The sequence below is a fragment of the Bombina bombina genome, chromosome 3, assembly GCF_027579735.1.
Source record: "Bombina bombina isolate aBomBom1 chromosome 3, aBomBom1.pri, whole genome shotgun sequence".
NCBI lineage: Eukaryota > Metazoa > Chordata > Amphibia > Anura > Bombinatoridae > Bombina > Bombina bombina.
The window spans coordinates 1269418997-1269440130 of record NC_069501.1 but is presented as its reverse complement, the minus strand read 5'-3'; the positions used below and the strand labels follow the sequence as shown (position 1 = coordinate 1269440130).

General features: G+C 42.7%; 1 protein-coding gene across 1 annotated transcript in view; it reads left to right on the top strand.

Moving 5' to 3' along the window:
• The window catches only part of LOC128652729 (protein sel-1 homolog 3), a 611474-nt gene that overhangs the window by 106685 nt on the left and 483655 nt on the right, over positions 1–21134 (top strand). Inside the window, exons 6-7 of the mRNA XM_053705661.1 lie at positions 13020–13155; positions 20539–20668. Coding sequence (XP_053561636.1) covers positions 13020–13155; positions 20539–20668 — 266 coding nt within the window. The remainder of the gene's footprint in view (positions 1–13019; positions 13156–20538; positions 20669–21134) is intronic.

Genomic DNA, 21134 nt, shown 5'->3' with positions numbered 1-21134 from the left:
TTTCCTATACCCAAGCGGGTGGCGGACATTGTAAATAAAGAATGGGAAAGGCCCGGCATACCTTTTGTCCCTCCCCCTATATTTAAGAAATTATTTCCTATGGTCGACCCCAGGAAGGACTTATGGCAGACAGTCCCCAAGGTCGAGGGGGCGGTTTCTACTCTAAACAAACGCACCACTATCTCTATAGAAGATAGTTGTGCTTTTAAAGATCCTATGGACAAAAAATTAGAGGGTTTGCTTAAAAAGATGTTTGTTCAGCAAGGTTACCTTCTACAACCAATTTCATGCATTGTTCCTGTCACTACAGCAGCGTGTTTCTGGTTCGAGGAACTAGAAAAGTCGCTCAATCAAGCATCCTCTTATGAGGAGGTTATGGGCAGAGTTCAAGCACTTAAGTTGGCTAACTCTTTTACCTTAGACGCCACTTTGCAATTAGCTAGATTAGCGGCGAAAAATTCAGGGTTTGCTATTGTGGCGCGCAGAGCGCTTTGGCTAAAGTCTTGGTCAGCGGATGCGTCCTCCAAGAACAAATTACTTAACATACCTTTCAAGGGGAAAACGCTGTTTGGCCCTGACTTGAAAGAGATTATTTCAGATATCACTGGGGGTAAGGGCCACACCCTTCCTCAGGATAGGTCTTTTAAGGCTAAAAATAAACCAAATTTTCGTCCCTTTCGCAGAAACGGACCAGCCTCAAGTTCTACATCCTCTAAGCAAGAGGGTAATACTTCTCAAACCAAGCCAGCCTGGAGGCCAATGCAAGGCTGGAACAAAGGTAAGCAGGCCAAGAAACCTGCCACTGCTACCAAGACAGCATGAGATGTTGGCCCCCGATCCGGGACCGGATCTGGTGGGGGGCAGACTTTCTCTCTTCGCTCAGGCTTGGGCAAGAGATGTTCTGGATCCTTGGGCTCTAGAAATAGTCTCCCAAGGTTATCTTCTGGAATTCAAGGAGCTACCCCCAAGGGGAAGGTTCCACAGGTCTCAATTGTCTTCAGACCACATAAAAAGACAGGCATTCTTACATTGTGTAGAAGACCTGTTAAAAATGGGAGTGATTCATCCTGTTCCATTAGGAGAACAAGGGATGGGATTCTACTCCAATCTGTTCATAGTTCCCAAAAAAGAGGGAACATTCAGACCAATCTTAGATCTCAAGATCCTAAACAAATTTCTCAAGGTTCCATCGTTCAAAATGGAAACCATTCGGACAATTCTTCCTACCATCCAGGAAGGTCAATTCATGACCACGGTGGATTTAAAGGATGCGTATCTACATATTCCTATCCACAAGGAACATCATCGGTTCCTAAGGTTCGCCTTTCTGGACAAGCATTACCAGTTTGTGGCACTTCCATTCGGATTAGCCACTGCTCCAAGAATTTTCACAAAGGTACTAGGGTCCCTTCTAGCGGTGCTAAGACCAAGGGGCATTGCAGTAGTACCTTACTTGGACGGCATACTGATTCAAGCGTCGTCTCTACCACAAGCAAAGGCTCATACGGACATTGTCCTGGCCTTTCTCAGATCTCACGGGTGGAAAGTGAACGTAGAAAAAAGTTCTCTATCTCCGTCAACAAGAGTTCCCTTCTTGGGAACAATAATAGACTCCTTAGAAATGAGGATTTTTCTGACAGAGGCCAGAAAATCAAAACTTCTAAGCTCTTGTCAAGTACTTCATTCTGTTCTTCTTCCTTCCATAGCGCAGTGCATGGAAGTAATAGGTTTGATGGTCGCGGCAATGGACATAGTTCCTTTTGCGCGAATTCATCTAAGACCATTACAACTGTGCATGCTCAGTCAGTGGAATGGGGATTATACAGACTTGTCTCCGACGATACAAGTAGATCAGAGGACCAGAGATTCACTCCGTTGGTGGCTGACCCTGGACAACCTGTCACAAGGGATGAGCTTCCGCAGACCAGAGTGGGTCATTGTCACGACCGACGCCAGTCTGGTGGGCTGGGGCGCGGTCTGGGAACCCCTGAAAGCTCAGGGTCTTTGGTCTCGGGAAGAATCTCTTCTCCCGATAAATATTCTGGAACTGAGAGCGATATTCAATGCTCTCAAGGCTTGGCCTCAGCTAGCAAAGGCCAAATTCATACGGTTTCAATCAGACAACATGACGACTGTTGCGTATATCAACCATCAGGGGGGAACAAGGAGTTCCCTGGCGATGGAAGAAGTGACCAAAATAATTCAATGGGCGGAGACTCACTCCTGCCACTTGTCTGCAATCCACATCCCAGGAGTGGAAAATTGGGAAGCGGATTTTCTGAGTCGTCAGACATTTCATCCGGGGGAGTGGGAACTCCATCCGGAAATCTTTGCCCAAATAATTCAATTGTGGGGCATTCCAGACATGGATCTGATGGCGTCTCGTCAGAACTTCAAGGTTCCTTGCTACGGGTCCAGATCCAGGGATCCCAAGGCGACTCTAGTGGATGCACTAGTAACACCTTGGAGCTTCAACCTAGCTTATGTGTTCCCACCGTTTCCTCTCATTCCCAGGCTGGTAGCCAGGATCAAACAGGAGAGGGTATCGGTGATCTTGATAGCTCCTGCGTGGCCACGCAGGACTTGGTATGCAGATCTGGTGAATATGTCATCGGCTCCACCATGGAAGCTACCTTTGAGACAGGACCTTCTTGTTCAAGGTCCGTTCGAACATCCGAATCTGGCCTCACTCCAACTGACTGCTTGGAGATTGAACGCTTGATTTTATCAAAGCGAGGGTTCTCAGATTCTGTCATTGATACTCTTGTTCAGGCTAGAAAGCCTGTAACTAGAAAAATCTACCATAAAATATGGAAAAAATATATCTGTTGGTGTGAATCTAAAGGATTCCCATGGAACAAGATAAAAATTCCTAAGATTCTATCCTTTCTTCAAGAAGGTTTGGAGAAAGGATTATCTGCAAGTTCTTTGAAGGGACAGATTTCTGCTTTATCTGTTTTACTTCACAAAAAGCTGGCGGCTGTGCCAGATGTTCAAGCTTTTGTTCAGGCTCTGGTTAGAATCAAGCCTGTTTACAAACCTTTGACTCCTCCTTGGAGTCTCAATTTAGTTCTTTCAGTTCTTCAGGGGGTTCCGTTTGAACCCCTACATTCCGTTGATATCAAGTTATTATCTTGGAAAGTTTTGTTTTTGGTTGCAATTTCTTCTGCTAGAAGAGTTTCAGAGTTATCTGCTCTGCAGTGTTCTCCTCCTTATCTGGTGTTCCATGCAGATAAGGTGGTTTTGCGTACTAAACCTGGTTTTCTTCCGAAAGTTGTTTCTAACAAAAATATTAACCAGGAGATAGTCGTGCCTTCTTTGTGTCCGAATCCAGTTTCAAAGAAGGAACGTTTGTTGCACAATTTGGATGTAGTTCGTGCTCTAAAATTCTATTTAGAGGCTACAAAGGATTTCAGACAAACATCTTCCTTGTTTGTTCTTTATTCTGGTAAAAGGAGAGGTCAAAAAGCAACTTCTACCTCTCTCTCTTTTTGGCTTAAAAGCATCATCCGATTGGCTTATGAGACTGCCGGACGGCAGCCTCCTGAAAGAATCACAGCTCATTCCACTAGGGCTGTGGCTTCCACATGGGCCTTCAAGAACGAGGCTTCTGTTGATCAGATATGTAAGGCAGCGACTTGGTCTTCACTGCACACTTTTACCAAATTTTACAAATTTGATACTTTTGCTTCTTCTGAGGCTATTTTTGGGAGAAAGGTTTTGCAAGCCGTGGTGCCTTCCATCTAGGTGACCTGATTTGCACCCTCCCATCATCCGTGTCCTAAAGCTTTGGTATTGGTTCCCACAAGTAAGGATGACGCCGTGGACCGGACACACCTATGTTGGAGAAAACAGAATTTATGTTTACCTGATAAATTACTTTCTCCAACGGTGTGTCCGGTCCACGGCCCGCCCTGGTTTTTTAATCAGGTCTGATGATTTATTTTCTCTAGCTACAGTCACCACGGTATCATATGATTTCTCCTATGCAAATATTCCTCCTTTACGTCGGTCGAATGACTGGGGAAGGCGGAGCCTAGGAGGGATCATGTGACCAGCTTTGCTGGGCTCTTTGCCATTTCCTGTTGGGGAAGAGAATATCCCACAAGTAAGGATGACGCCGTGGACCGGACACACCGTTGGAGAAAGTAATTTATCAGGTAAACATAAATTCTGTTTTTCATAAGATCACTAGTTTTTCAAGAAGCAAAAACTGCAATGCGTATTCAATTATTATTATTTTATGTTCAATACAGAAAGACATATTGCTAATGTACTTGTTATTACTACAAATTACAGGAGGTTTAGAAGATATTTGTGCACAGCTTATACCTAGAGACACTTCTCACTGGCTAATAAAATCACTTCCTGATACTCTGGTAAAGATACATTTGATTCCACAAACATTTAAATAAAAGGGAAAGCTGTGATATATATAGATAAAATAAATATAATTATACTAACTAATATCCTTTTAAGATGTATAACTTGAAGGAAATAGGAGTAATATAATAAAAAACATTCAGGGCTAGATTACAAGTGGTGCACTAATGTTAATGCGCAATATTGAAATATTGCGCCCACATTAACTTTCGCTCATATTCCAAGTTGAAAGTAAATGCAACTGCACCAGCGCAAACTAAATTTTGCACTCATCAGGTTAGCCCTAAACGTCCTACCATAAACGTTTAGGGCTAAGTAAAAACTTGCACCAAACACAACATAAATACATTAAAATAAAGTGTTACACTCATATATACACTATATAATAATAATCATTCACATAAATAATAAAAATGAAAAGTTATAAGGGTTTAAAGGTATATAGTATATGACAAAGTATTTGAACGGAGATATACAATATATTATATATATATATATATATATATATATATATATATATATATACATATCTAAATATGTATATATATGCATGTATGTGTATTTATGTATAAATGTGCTTCTCTCTGTATGTATACAGTATATATATATTCACACACACCTATAAACAAATATATACTCAGGTATACACAAAATATACTTAGGAGCCCTTTCCTGTCAAATTCATGAAATTCCTGAAAACATGAAAAAACATTTGTATTCATATTTTATATTTACTGTTTTACTGTGCATGTACTGTAAATATTTTACTATCCAATGTTATTCACATAGTGGAAAGTGTTCTATCTGTTTTTAAATAGATATTCCTATATGTATCTGTATATATTCAAATAGATATATAGGTTTAGATATAGATTTTACAAAAAAATTATTATATATACTGTATATACATATATATTTAAAATTACATAGAACATTTTCCACTATGTGAAGAGCATTGGTATGTAAATTATTCATTGCTACCTTTGGGTTATCACTGTATGCCTAACACCGTGTCGGGTTAGCGTACAAGCGATAAGTGTTTCTATCTTAATGGGAGGAGAGTACACTGCTTCATTCATTACTTGTGGGAATTAAGAACCCGGCCACCAGAAGGAGGCAGACACCCCAGCCAAAGGCTTAAATACCTCCCCCACTCATCTCAGTCCCCAGTCATTCTTTGCCTTTCATCACAGGAGGATGGCAGAGAAGTGTCATAAGATTGGAGTAGTCTCTTATGGAGGGTAGTACTCTTCAAAATGGGACTGGAGTTTTAAGTAACCCTGTCAGCCTCTCAGTGAGAGCATGGGTGAAAGTTAGAGTCCAGAGATCTAGGGAGAGTCTTTCTGCGAAACCATCCCGACTCATGATTAACAGTACCTTAAGCAATTAGCGTTGACGAGTTTTGCTGCCTGCTTTATGCACTCAAGTCCATGTCAGGAGCGATGCTACTAACCTGTCACACTTGAAGGGCCGTGTTCCTGTTCCACGGCATAGATTCTGGTAAGATCGTTTCATTTATACACATATGATAACGCAAGAAGACAGGGTCGAAGTGTGTCTCCTTTTATCTGTATGTAATCAAGGGTTAATATCCCTGGAAGGGGGATTATTGAACAGGGGGAGATTTATGCATAATATCTTTATTGTGTTGATGCTGCGTTATGTGTGAGATGAGGCTCTAGCAATGTGTGAACAGTCAGGTGTAGATCAGCGCGGCATCTTCCTAACCCCTAATTTTCTCTATAGTGTGGTCCTACATGGCACTTCATGTGACCAGTTGTGGCCTCTTCAACTTCCCTTACCTGATTGGCAATTCCAGCCATTGGTGTATAAAGGTACTTTTTAATCTATCTAGTCCCTATTACAAACGCAAGCTATGGAGGACTCTGCTATGTTAGAGGATACTCCCTCTTTAATTAAATCTAATACCTGTGTTTATTGTGAGGAGGTGCAGGTTGATCCGCCTGCTCAACTGTGTTCCACATGCTTTGATAAGATTGCAATATCTAAAAAGATAAGATATTTAGTACTACTGAGCTGTCCACCTCTGAGGGTTCTCTGTCCCGTGAGGTGTGTTCCCTACATTCATCTCCGATTACATATGCAGTTCCCCAGAGCCCTTACTGATCCTCCTGCGGGAGGGGCCCCTTGGCCGCCAGATTTCGCTGCCCAGTTACAAATGGCGGTTTCTGCGACCTTCACTGCCTTACCACGCTCTGCGAAGGGAAAGGCATAGTCTTCCGCCCCAGGGGTCATCTACTCCGTTGAATGTCTCGGATACATTATCTGCTGAGGAGGACATCTCCGACTCTTTTCAGGGCGCTCTCTCTGGGACGGAATCTGCATCTTCTAGACCTCCGCTGCGGAGGAGACAGATTTCAAGTTAAAATCGAGCATTTGCGCTTTTTACTGCAAGAATTGCTTGCTACGTTGGAGGTTCTGGAACCAAAACTTCCAGAAGAACCTTCGATCCCTAAGCTAGATAGGGTTTACGAGGACAGGGTGGTGCCTCAGACCTTCCCAGTTCCTGTGAAGATGGCTACTATTATTAAGAATGAGTGGGAGAAACTTGGTTCGTCCTTTTCTCTCTTTACCTCTTTCAAAAAGCTGTTCCCCATTCCGGACTCTCAGCTTGAGCTATGGGGGGCCATTACCTCGGTGGTGTACATAAACCATCAGGTGGGAACGAGATGCTCCCTAGCCATGAGAGAGGTGTCTCGGATTCTGGAATGGGCAGAGACCCACAGCTGTTCGCTCTCAGCGATCCACATTCCGGGTGTGGATAACTGGGAAGCGGATTTCCTCAGCAGACAACCGTTTCATCCGGGGGGAATGGTCTCTCCATCCAGAGGTGTTTGTGGAGATCTGCATCAGATGTGGGACGCCTGAGATAGATCTCATGGCGTCCAGGGATCGCCAGGCAGAGCTGATAGATGCCTTGGCGGTACCTTGGGAGTTCAACCTAATTTACATTTTACCCCCGTTGCTACTTCTCCCTCGAGTGGTGTCCCGCATCAAACAGAAGCAAGCTTCAACCATTCTGATTGCCCTGTTGTGGCCACGGAGGACGTGGTTTGTGGATCTGGTGGTAATGTGATTGTCTCCTCCATGGAGGTTACCCTGTTGCAGAGATCTGCTAGTTCAGGGTCCCTTTCTCAACCAAAATCTCGATTCTCTGAGGCGGACTGCGTGGAGATTGAACGCCTAGTCTTGGCCAAGAGAGGGTTCTCCAAGAGAGTGATTGCTACTCTCATTCAGGCCAGGAAACCGGTCGCTCGTCGCATCTACCATAAGGTGTGTGAGGACCGTGGATATCCCTGGCATAAAATTAGGGTATCCAGGATTCTGGCTTTTCTCCAAGATGGTCTGGATAAGGGTCTTGCCGCAAGTTCCTTAAAGGGACAGATTTTGGCCTTATCGGTTCTGTTACACAAGAAGCTAGCAGAGCTTCCTGATATTCAGTCCTTTGTTCAGGCTCTGTCCAGAATCAGACCGGGGGTTTAGATCTTCTGCTCCTCCTTGTAGCTTAAACTTGGTTCTTAAGGTTTTGCAAAGGGCTCCATTTGAGCCTATGCATGCTCTTGACATTAAACTTCTTTCTTGGAAGGTTCTATTCCTACTGGCTAATGCATCGGCTCACCGAGTCTCTGAGTTAGCGGCCTTGCAATATGAGTCACCTTACCTGGTTTTTCATGCTGATAAGGCTGTGCTTCTCACTGGGTTGGGGTTTCTTCCCAAGGTGGTGTGAAATCGTAACATCAATCAGGAGATAATAGTTACCTCCTTGTGTCCTAACCCTTCTTCTTCTAAAGAGAGGTTACTTCATAACTTGGATGTGGTTCGAGCCTTGAAGTTTTATCTTCAGGCCACAAAGGATTTCATACAGACTTCGTCTTTATTTGTTGTGTTTTCAGGGAAGCGTAGGGGGCAGAGGGCCTCTTCCATTTCACTGTCTTTTTGGTTGCAGAGCGTTATCTGTTCGGCCTATGAGACAGCGGGACATAAGCCTCCTCAGAGGATTATGGCTCGCTCGACTAGGGCTGTGGCCTCTTCTTGGGCCTTTAAGAACGAGGCCTCTGTGGAGCAGATTTGCAAGGCGGCCACTTGGTTCTCTTTACATACTTTTGCAAAATTTTACAAATTTGATGTTTTTGCTTCGGCAGAAGCTGTTTTTGGGAGAAAGGTTCTGCAGGCTGTGGTGCCCTCAGTGTAGGGTCCGCCTCCTTTTACCCTCCCGTGTCATTCAGTGTCCTCTAGAGCTTGGGTATTTGTTCCCACAAGTAATGAATGAATCAGTGGACTCTCCTCCCATTAAGATGGAAAACACAAATTATGCTTACCTGATAATTTAATTTTCATCTGTGGGAGGAGAGTCCACTGCTCCCGCCCGTTTTCTCCGATGGAAGGACCTACATTTAATATTCTTCTGGCACCATTTATACCCTGATATTTCTCCTACTGTTTTCTTGTTCCCTTGGCAGAATGAGGATGAGGAGAGTGGGGAGGTATTTAAGCCTTTGCCTGGGGTGTCTGCCTCCTCCTGGTGGCCAGGTTCTTAATTCCCACAAGTAATGAATGAAGCAGTGGACTCTCCTCCCACAGATGGAAATGAAATTATCAGGTAAGCATCATTTATGTGTTTTTTTCAGTTTTCATGCTCCATTGAACTTCATGGGAAGAAGGAGTTAGTGCGGTCACAATATCTAAAGTCCTCAAGTTAGCGTTCATCGGCTTTTACTTGCTCGCAAACATTTTACTTTCAATTTGTAATACGCGCTAAATAGCGCACCACTTGTTATCTGTCCCTTAGTTATTTTATATAATGAGCAGTCATTATATGTGAAATCTTGTTTGCAAAGACCCATACAGTCCACAGGGCAAGTTGTGATAACCCAAAGTCACACATAGATTTTATTTTCCAGGGGACCCTGAAAGTGATGTGTGAGGGAACCTCTAGCACTATGGTGTACAGGTAACGTATTATGTTAATTGCTCGGTGTAAACATGTTCTGCTACTTATTGCTGCTATTTATATCCCCTCTCTGCCCCTGCCCTGCTCTCCTTGTCCTGCTAGAGCAACAAACAGAAATACAAAAGGGACTGCTGTGCAAATTCATGTCTGTACTTTAGTGGTGCTGCTGAAGCCTAGCACATCCCAATGCCCCCCCCCCCCCCATCTGTCACTGCGGCACTTTTCCAGAACTCAATGAGTCAGTTCTGAGACTGAGCAAGTTCTGCATAGCCGTTAATGTCTTAAAGGGATACTATGCCTAACAGTATTTATGTTATTTACATGGGACATTCTACTTTATTTTGTATTGTTTAAAAAGATATATAACACCTTTGCTACCCATTCCCCAGCATTACATAACTAACATTGTTATAATAATATACTTTATAACCTATAAGTTTGCCTGTTTCTAAGCCCCTGCCTTTATCTCTGTGCTTTTATTATCTTTTTACAATCTTGCACAAAAGCCAGACAGTTCTACTTCATGTGTGCCATATAGATAACATTGTGCTCTCTCCCATGCACAGCAGAACTATACAGTGCTAGTTCATGTGTGCCATATAGATAACAGGAAGTAGCTATCTACCAATGAGCATTAGTAGCAAAGGGCTATCTACCAATGAGCATTAGTAGGACAGAGCTATCAGTCAATGAGCATTTGTAGGAAGTGGTTATCACTCAATGAGCATTATTAGGAAGTGACTATCTACCAATAAGCATAAGTAAGAAGGGGCTATCTGCCAATGAGCATTAGTAGAAAGTGACTATCTGTCAATGAGCATTAGTAGGAAGTGACTATCAATCAATGAGCAGTAGTAGGAAGTGACTCTCAGTTAATGAGCAGTAGTAGGAAGTGACTGTCAGTCAATGAGCATTAGTAGGAAGGGGCCATCTACCAATGAGCATTAGTTGGAAGTAATTATCAGTTAATGAGCATTAGTAGGAAGGGACTATCTACCAATGATCATTAGTAGGAAGGGACTATCTACCAATGAGCATTAGTAGGAAGGAGGTTATCTACCAATGAGCATTAGTAGGAAGGGGTTATCAGTCAATGAGCATTAGTAGGAAGGGGCTATCTACCAATGAGCTTTAGTAGTAAGTGACTATCTATCAATGAGCATTAGTAGGAAGTGACTATCTACCAATAAGCATTATGAGGAAAGGGACTATCTTCCAATGAGCATTAGTTGGAAGGGACTATCTACCAATGGGTATTAGTAGGAAGTGACTATCAGCCAATGAGCATTAGTAGGAAGTGACTTTCAGCCAATGAGCATTTGTAGGAAGTGACTATCAGCTGATGAGCATTAGCATGAAGTGACTCAGACAATGAGCATTAGTAGGAAGTACCTATCAGCCAATGAGCATTAGTAGGAAGTGGCTATCAGCCAATGAGCATTAGTCGGACGTGACTATTAACCAATGAGCATTAGTAGGGCATGACTATTAGCCAGTGAGCATTAGTAGGAAGTGACTATTAGCCAATGAGCATTAGTAGGAAGTACCTATCAGCCAATGAGAATTAGTAGGAAGTGACTATTAGCCAATGAGCATTAGTAGGAAGTGGCTATTAGCCAATGAGCATTAGTAGGAAGTGACTATTAACCAGTAAGCATTAGTAGGATATGATTATTAACCAATGAGCATTAATAGGACATGATTATTAGCCAATGAGCATTAGAAAGACTTGACTATCAGCCAGTGGGGATTAGTACAAAGTACACAACTGATACAGATATATTAGTTTCAAGGTAGCATACAGGGAGTGCAGAATTATTAGGCAAATTAGTATTTTGACCACATCATCCTCTTTATGCATGTTGTCTTACTCCAAGCTGTATAGGCTCGAAAGCCTACTACCAATTAAGTATATTAGGTGATGTGCATCTCTGTAATGAGAAGGGGTGTGGTCTAATGACATCAACACCCTATATCAGGTGTGCATAATTATTAGGCAACTTCCTTTCCTTTGGCAAAATGGGTCAAAAGAAGGACTTGACAGGCTCAGAAAAGTCAAAAATAGTGAGATATCTTGCAGAGGGATGCAGCACTCTTAAAATTGCAAAGCTTCTGAAGCGTGATCATCGAACAATCAAGCGTTTCATTCAAAATAGTCAACAGGGTCGCAAGAAGCGTGTGGAAAAACCAAGGCGCAAAATAACTGCCCATGAACTGAGAAAAGTCAAGCGTGCAGCTGCCAAGATGCCACTTGCCACCAGTTTGGCCATATTTCAGAGCTGCAACATCACTGGAGTGCCCAAAAGCACAAGGTGTGCAATACTCAGAGACATGGCCAAGGTAAGAAAGGCTGAAAGACGACCACCACTGAACAAGACACACAAGCTGAAACGTCAAGACTGGGCCAAGAAATATCTCAAGACTGATTTTTCTAAGGTTTTATGGACTGATGAAATGAGAGTGAGTCTTGATGGGCCAGATGGATGGGCCCGTGGCTGGATTGGTAAAGGGCAGAGAGCTCCAGTCCGACTCAGACGCCAGCAAGGTGGAGGTGGAGTACTGGTTTGGGCTGGTATCATCAAAGATGAGCTTGTGGGGCCTTTTCGGGTTGAGGATGGAGTCAAGCTCAACTCCCAGTCCTACTGCCAGTTTCTGGAAGACACCTTCTTCAAGCAGTGGTACAGGAAGAAGTCTGCATCCTTCAAGAAAAACATGATTTTCATGCAGGACAATGCTCCATCACACGCGTCCAAGTACTCCACAGCGTGGATGGCAAGAAAGGGTATAAAAGAAGAAAATCTAATTACATGGCCTCCTTGTTCACCTGATCTGAACCCCATTGAGAATCTGTGGTCCATCATCAAATGTGAGATTTACAAGGAGGGAAAACAGTACACCTCTCTGAACAGTGTCTGGGAGGCTGTGGTTGCTGCTGCACGCAATGTTGATGGTGAACAGATCAAAACACTGACAGAATCCATGGATGGCAGGCTTTTGAGTGTCCTTGCAAAGAAAGGTGGCTATATTGGTCACTGATTTGTTTTTGTTTTGTTTTTGAATGTCAGAAATGTATATTTGTAAATGTTGAGATGTTATATTGGTTTCACTGGTAAAAATAAATAATTGAAATGGGTATATATTTGTTTTTTGTTAAGTTGCCTAATAATTATGCACAGTAATAGTCACCTGCACACACAGATATCCCCCTAAAATAGCTATAACTAAAAACAAACTAAAAACTACTTCCAAAACTATTCAGCTTCGATATTAATGAGTTTTTTGGGTTCATTGAGAACATGGTTGTTGTTCAATAATAAAATTAATCCTCAAAAATACAACTTGCCTAATAATTCTGCACTCCCTGTATTTAACTACTGTTGCTTCATGTGAGTGAGAGAAAAATTTTTTTAGTACAATGTCCCTTTAATGAATTGTTGGGTACCTGCATATTCTCTACCCTCTAACCTCTCCGCACCAGCACCAGGGTCATCACTTACAGTCAACAAACAGTTTACAGTGAGTCAATAAGATGTTAATTATTTAGATCATGGTTTAAAATTATAATGTAATTTTTGCTGGTCTTGTCCTGTGTTTTAAACATTTTCATTGCTAGACAAATGCGGTTTAATGTGCCATGCTCTAGTAATATCTCCCATGCCTCCAGGTTTAAAGAAAACATCCTTCTCTCAGACACAGTTGGAAGTTTTATTTTGGGTGGGTCCCAGTACGTTCCTGGGGTGAACGGATTCTATGGCCCAGTGCTGTACCACAGAAACCGGATTCAACTCATAAATTATCAGGTGAGACATATACTGATAGCTTCTTGCAGCTGCCCTGTAGTTTGAACACACTGACCTGTATTCACCAGAAGGGAGTGATCACACTTCTAGCTCAATACTGTTGTCCTACACTGTATGTACACCGGCTTATATTCAACAGAAGGGTGGTGATCACACTTCTAGCTCAATACTGCTGTCCTACACTGTATATACACCGGCCTGTAGTCACAAGAAGGGAGTGATCACACTTCTAGCTCAATACTGCTGTCCTACACTGTATGTACACCGGCCTGTATTCACCAGAAGGGAGTGATCCCACTTCTAGCTCAATACTGCTGTCCTACACTGTATGTACACCGACTTATATTCAACAGAAGGGGGTGATCACAATTCTAGCTCAATACTGCTGTCCTACACTGTATGTACTCCGGCCTGTATTCACCAGAAGGGAGTGATCACACTTTTGCTCAATACTGCTGTCCTACACTGTATGTACACCGGCCTGTATTCAACAGAAGGGAGTGATCACACTTCTAGCTCAATACTGTTGTCCTACACTGTATGTACACCGGCCTGTATTCACCAGAAGGGAGTGATCACACTTCTAGCTCAATACTGCTGTCCTACACTGTATGTACACCGGCCTGTATTCACCAGAAGCGAGTGATCACACTTCTAGCTCAATACTGCTGTCCTACACTGTATGTACACCGGCCTGTATTCAACAGAAGGGAGTGATCACACTTCTAGCTCAATGCTGTTGTCCTACACTGTATGTACACCGGCCTGTATTCAACAGAAGGGAGTGATCACACTTCTAGCTCAATGCTGTTGTCCTACACTGTATGTACACCGGCCTGTATTCAACAGAAGGGAGTGATCACACTTCTAGCTCAATACTGCTGTCCTACACTGTATGTACACCGGACTGTATTCACCGGAAATGGGGACTGCTCACACACGATCAATACTGCTGTCCTATATTGTATATACACTGGCCTGTATTCACCGGAATGGGGACTGCTCACACATTTAGCTCAATACTGCTGTCCTGCCCTGTGCACACAGGTCTGTATTCACCTGAATGTGGACTGCTCAACACTCTCTAAGGCCAGTTTTGAGAGTGGTCTAGCAGTAAAACAGTTAATTAGGGAACCACACTCTGCTGTTAGCAAACACTGCACAATGCAGACTACTAGGTATATTCTCTTATTAACTGTTTCACTGCTGGGCTGCTCACAAAACTAGCCTTAAAGGGAACACTGCTGCTGTTAAAAAAAATGATCATTTTTATCTCAAATGTTTTTTTACTTCATAAAGTTGCCTTGGTTTTGAATCTTAATTTCTTCTGTTATGTGCGATCAGTCCACGGGTCATCATTACTTCTGGGATATAACTCCTCCCCAACAGGAAATGCAAGAGGATTCACCCAGCAGAGCCGATATAGCTCCTCCCCTCTACGTCAGTCCTAGTCATTCTCTTGCACCCAACGACTAGATAGGATGTGTGAGAGGACTATGGTGATTATACTTAGTTTTTATGACTTCAATCAAAAGTTTGTTATTTTACAATAGCACCGGAGCGTGTTATTACTTCTCTGGCAGAGTTTGAAGAAGAATCTACCAGAGTTTATTACTATGATTTTAACCGGAGTAGTTAAGATCATATTGCTGTTCTCGGCCATCTGAGGGAGGTAAAGGCTTCAGATCAGGGGACAGCGGGCAGATGAATCTGCATTGAGGTATGTAGCAGTTTTTATTTTCTGAATGGAATTGATGAAAAAATCCTGCTATACCGTTATAATGACATGTATGTATACACTTCAGTATTCTGGGAATGGTTTTTCACCGGAACTACTCTGTTAAAGGTCACTAATCCTTTTAATAAATATTGTCATGTTAAACGTTTTTGCTGGAATGTAGAATCGTTTACATTGCTGAGGTACTGAGTAAATAAATGTTTGGGCATTATTTTCCACTTGGCAGTTGTCTGCTTTAAATTGTGACAGTTTCGTTTCTCCTCACTGCTGTGTGTGAGAGGGAGGGGCCGTTTTGGCGCTCTTTTGCTACGCATCAAAAAATTCCAGTCAGCTACTATTATATTTCCTGCATGATCCGGTTCACTGACAGATCTCAGGGGTCTTCAAACTTCTTTGAAGGGAGGTACATTCTCTCAGCAGAGCTGTGAGAATTTTTATTGACTGTGAATAAAAACGTTACTCTATAATTTTTTATGTCAAATTTAGTTATTTACTAATGGGAACAAACCTTTGCTAAAAGTTGTGTTATTTTTTAAACTTGATGCTATAACTGTTTTCAGTTCATTATCTCAACTGTCATTTAATCGTTAAAGTACCTCTTTGAGGCACAGTACGTTTTTGCTAAAAAAGATTATAACCAGGTTGCAAGTTATTGCTAGTGTGTTAAACATGTCTGACTCAGAGAATATCTGTGTCATTTGTTCCAATGCCAAGGTGGAGCCCAATAGAAATTTATGTACTAACTGTATTGATGCTACTTTAAATAAAAGTCAATTTGTACAATGTGAACAAATTTCACCAAACTGCGAGGGAAGAGTTATGCCGACTAACTCGCCTCACGCGGCAGTACCTGCATCTCCCGCCCGGGAGGTGAGTGATATTATGGCGCCTAATACATCTGGGCGGCCATTACAGATAACATTACATGATATGGCTACTGTTATGACTGAAGTTTTGTCTAAATTACCAGAACTAAGAGGCAAGCGTGATCACTCTGGGGTGAGAACAGAGTGCGCTGACAATACTAGGGCCATGTCTGATACTGCGTCACAGCTTGCAGAGCATGAGGACGGAGAGCTTCATTCTGTGGGTGACGGTTCTGATCCAAACAGATTGGATTCAGATATTTCAAATTTTAAATTTAAATTGGAGAACCTCCGTGCTTTACTAGGGGAGGTCTTAGCAGCTCTCAATGATTGTAACACCGTTGCAATACCAGAGAAAATGTGTAGGTTGGATAAATACTTTGCGGTACCGGCGAGTACTGACGTTTTTCCTATACCTAAGAGATTAACTGAAATTGTTACTAAGGAGTGGGATAGACCCGGTGTGCCGTTCTCACCCCCTCCAATATTTAGAAAGATGTTTCCAATAGACGCCACTACTCGGGACTTATGGCAAACGGTCCCTAAGGTGGAGGGAGCAGTTTCTACTTTAGCTAAGCGTACCACTATCCCGGTGGAGGATAGCTGTGCTTTTTCAGATCCAATGGATAAAAAATTAGAGGGTTACCTTAAGAAAATGTTTGTTCAACAAGGTTTTATATTGCAACCCCTTGCATGTATCGCGCCGATTACGGCTGCGGCAGCATTTTGGATGGAGTCTCTGGAAGAGAACCTTAGTTCGTCTACGCTGGACGACATTATGGACAGGCTTAGAGTCCTTAAACTAGCCAATTCATTCATTTCGGAGGCCGTAGTACATTTAACTAAACTTACGGCTAAGAACTCTGGATTCGCCATACAGGCACGTAGAGCACTGTGGCTAAAATCCTGGTCAGCTGATGTTACTTCTAAGTCTAAATTACTTAATATACCTTTCAAGGGGCAGTCTTTATTTGGGCCCGGGTTGAAAGAAATTATCGCTGACATTACAGGAGGTAAGGGCCACGCCCTACCTCAAGACAAAGCCAAAGCTAAGGCTAGACAGTCTAATTTTCGTTCCTTTCGGAATTTCAAACCTGGAGCAGCGTCAACCTCCACTGCACCAAAACAGGAAGGAGCTGTTGCTCGTTACAGACAAGGCTGGAAACCTAACCAGTCCTGGAATAAGGGCAAACAGGCCAGGAAACCTGCTGCTGCCCCAAAGACAGCATGAACCGAGAGCCCCCGATCCGGGACCGGATCTAGTGGGGGGCAGACTTTCTCTCTTCGCTCAGGCCTGGGCAAGAGATGTTCAGGATCCCTGGGCGCTGGAGATCATATCTCAGGGATACCTTCTGGACTTCAAATTATCTCCCCCAAAAGGGAGATTTCATCTGTCAAGGTTGTCAACAAACCAGATAAAGAAAGAAGCGTTTCTACGCTGTGTACAAGATCTGTTATTAATGGGAGTGATCCATCCAGTTCCGCGGTCGGAACAAGGACAAGGGTTCTACTCAAACCTGTTTGTGGTTCCCAAAAAAGAGGGAACTTTCAGGCCAATCTTAGATTTAAAGATTCTAAACAAATTCCTAAGAATTCCATCGTTCAAAATGGAAACTATTCGGACAATCTTACCTATGATCCAAAAGGGTCAGTACATGACCACAGTGGATTTAAAAGATGCTTACCTTCACATACCGATTCACAAAGATCATCAACGGTATCTACGGTTTGCCTTCCTAGACAGGCACTACCAGTTTGTAGCTCTTCCATTCGGATTGGCTACGGCCCCAAGAATCTTCACAAAGGTTCTGGGCGCCCTTCTGGCGGTACTAAGACCGCGAGGGATTTCGGTAGCTCCGTACCTAGACGACATTCTAATACAAGCTTCAAGCTTTCAAACTGCCAAGTCTCATACAGAGTTAGTTCTGGCATTTCTAAGGTCGCATGGATGGAAAGTGAACGAAAAGAAAAGTTCTCTTTTTCCTCTCACAAGAGTTCCATTCTTGGGGACTCTTATAGATTCTGTAGAAATGAAGATTTACCTGACAGAAGACAGGTTATCAAGGCTTCAGGATGCATGCCGTGTCCTTCATTCCATTCAACACCCGTCAGTGGCTCAATGCATGGAGGTGATCGGCTTAATGGTAGCGGCAATGGACATAGTACCTTTTGCACGCCTACACCTCAGACCGCTGCAATTGTGCATGCTAAGTCAGTGGAATGGGGATTACTCAGATTTGTCCCCTACCCTGAATCTGAATCAAGAGACCAGAAATTCTCTTCTATGGTGGCTTTATCGGCCACACCTGTCCAGGGGGATGCCATTCAGCAGGCCAGACTGGACAATCGTAACAACAGACGCCAGCCTGCTAGGTTGGGGCGCTGTCTGGAATTCTCTGAAGACTCAGGGATTATGGAATCAGGAGGAGAGTCTCCTTCCAATAAACATTCTGGAATTGAGGGCAGTTCTCAATGCCCTTCTAGCTTGGCCCCAATTAACAACTCAGGGGTTCATCAGGTTTCAGTCGGACAATATCACGACTGTAGCTTACATCAACCATCAGGGAGGGACAAGAAGCTCCCTAGCAATGATGGAAGTATCAAAGATAATTCGCTGGGCAGAGTCTCACTCTTGCCACCTGTCAGCAATCCACATCCCGGGAGTGGAGAACTGGGAGGCGGATTTCTTGAGTCGCCAGACTTTTCATCCGGGAGAGTGGGAACTTCATCCGGAGATTTTTGCCCAATTACTTCGACGTTGGGGCAAACCAGAGATAGATCTCATGGCGTCTCGCCAGAACGCCAAACTTCCTCACTACGGGTCCAGATCCAGGGATCCGGAAGCGGTTCTGTTAGATGCTTTGACAGCACCTTGGAACTTCGGGATGGCTTATGTGTTTCCACCCTTCCCGCTGCTTCCTCGATTGATTGCGAAAATCAAACAAGAGAGAGCATCTGTGATTCTAATAGCGCCTGCATGGCCACGCAGGACTTGGTATGCAGATCTAGTGGACATGTCATCCTGTCCGCCTTGGTCTCTACCTCTGAGACAGGACCTTCTGATACAGGGTCCATTCAAACATCAAAATCTAACTTCTCTGAAACTGACTGCTTGGAAATTGAACGCTTGATTTTATCAAAGCGTGGTTTTTCTGAGTCGGTTATTGATACCCTGATCCAGGCTAGGAAGCCTGTTACCAGAAAGATTTACCATAAAATATGGCGCAAATACCTATACTGGTGCGAATCCAAACGTTACTCCTGGAGTAAGGTTAGGATCCCTAGGATATTGTCTTTTCTACAAGAAGGTTTAGAAAAGGGTTTATCGGCTAGTTCATTAAAGGGACAGATTTCAGCTCTGTCCATCTTGTTGCACAGGCGTCTGTCAGAAAATCCAGACGTCCAGGCTTTTTGTCAAGCTTTAGCTAGGATCAAGCCTGTGTTTAAAGCCGTTGCTCCGCCATGGAGTTTAAACTTAGTTCTTAACGTTTTACAAGGTGTTCCATTTGAACCCCTTCATTCCATTGATATAAAATTGTTATCTTGGAAAGTTCTATTTTTAATGGCTATTTCCTCGGCTCGAAGAGTCTCTGAGTTATCAGCCCTACATTGTGATTCTCCTTATCTGATCTTTCACTCAGACAAGGTAGTTCTGCGTACTAAACCTGGGTTCTTACCTAAGGTAGTTACTAACAGGAATATCAATCAAGAGATTGTTGTTCCATCCTTGTGTCCAAATCCTTCTTCAAAGAAGGAACGTCTTCTACACAATCTGGATGTAGTTCGTGCCCTCAAGTTCTACTTGCAGGCAACTAAAAATTTTCGCCAAACTTCTTCCTTGTTTGTCGTTTATTCTGGACAGAGGAGAGGTCAAAAAGCGTCTGCTACCTCTCTCTCTTTCTGGCTTCGTAGCATAATACGTTTAGCCTATGAGACTGCTGGACAGCAGCCTCCTGAAAGAATTACAGCTCACTCCACTAGAGCTGTTGCTTCCACTTGGGCCTTTAAGAATGAGGCCTCTGTTGAACAGATTTGCAAGGCTGCAACTTGGTCTTCGCTTCATACTTTTTCCAAATTTTACAAATTTGACACTTTTGCTTCTTCGGAGGCTATTTTTGGGAGAAAGGTTCTTCAGGCAGTGGTTCCTTCTATATAATGAGCCTGCCTATCCCTCCCGTCATCCGTGTACTTTTGCTTTGGTATTGGTATCCCAGAAGTAATGATGACCCGTGGACTGATCGCACATAACAGAAGAAAACATAATTTATGCTTACCTGATAAATTCCTTTCTTCTGTTGTGCGATCAGTCCACGGCCCGCCCTGTTTTTTAAGGCAGGTAAATATTTTTTAAATTATACTCCAGTCACCACTTCACCCTTGGTTACTCCTTTCTCGTTGATTCTTGGTCGAATGACTGGGACTGACGTAGAGGGGAGGAGCTATATCGGCTCTGCTGGGTGAATCCTCTTGCATTTCCTGTTGGGGAGGAGTTATATCCCAGAAGTAATGATGACCCGTGGACTGATCGCACAACAGAAGAAAGGAATTTATCAGGTAAGCATAAATTATGTTTTTGAGGGTTTGAATGGGCGGTTAGTCTGGTTGAAGTATTTAAATTAATTGTGATTATTGATAGTGTCTGTGCGGCGCTAATAGGTGGTGCAGATTTGGACTGACATCAAACTGAGCACAGAATATTTAGGCTCCTCCCTGTGATGATAAACGTGAATACAAATATGTGCTACACATAAATGAACACCACTGTTTTTTCTTCCCAAGTCTCAGTCGCCCCAGCATATCACAAGCCTGGAAATGTCCCAGTGGTACCGGAAGTGCCAAATGTTTAAAGAAGAATGTTTGGCTCAATTCCAGCAATACCTTGTAAAATCTGAATCAAGGACAAATACAGGTATATATTTTATAGTTCCAAAATGTAATAAATATGTTCTGCTCACTTCTATCTGAAAAGACAACACTCACAAAAAGATCAATTGTTACTAATGTACGGGATGATGGTTTAGTTTGTTACACACCATAAGTATTTATATTTCATGTAATGGATTTCTAAAATCTAAAACATAATTTTCTGCTTTAAACTTGTTAAATATAACAAATCTTATTCCTTTCTTCTAAATTCATCTTTTTTATTTTTTCAAACAAATGTTAACTTTCCTTTTATGAAATGTTTGATTTGTAAGATTCGTATGTTGATACTAAAGTAATTAAAACGTGAAACACATTTTTATTTCATGAATCAGATAGAACATATCATTTTAAGCAACTTTTCAATTCATTTCTATTATCATATTTGCTTCATTCGCTTGGTATCTTTTATTGAATGAACAGTGATGCACTACTGGGAGCTAGCTGTTCAT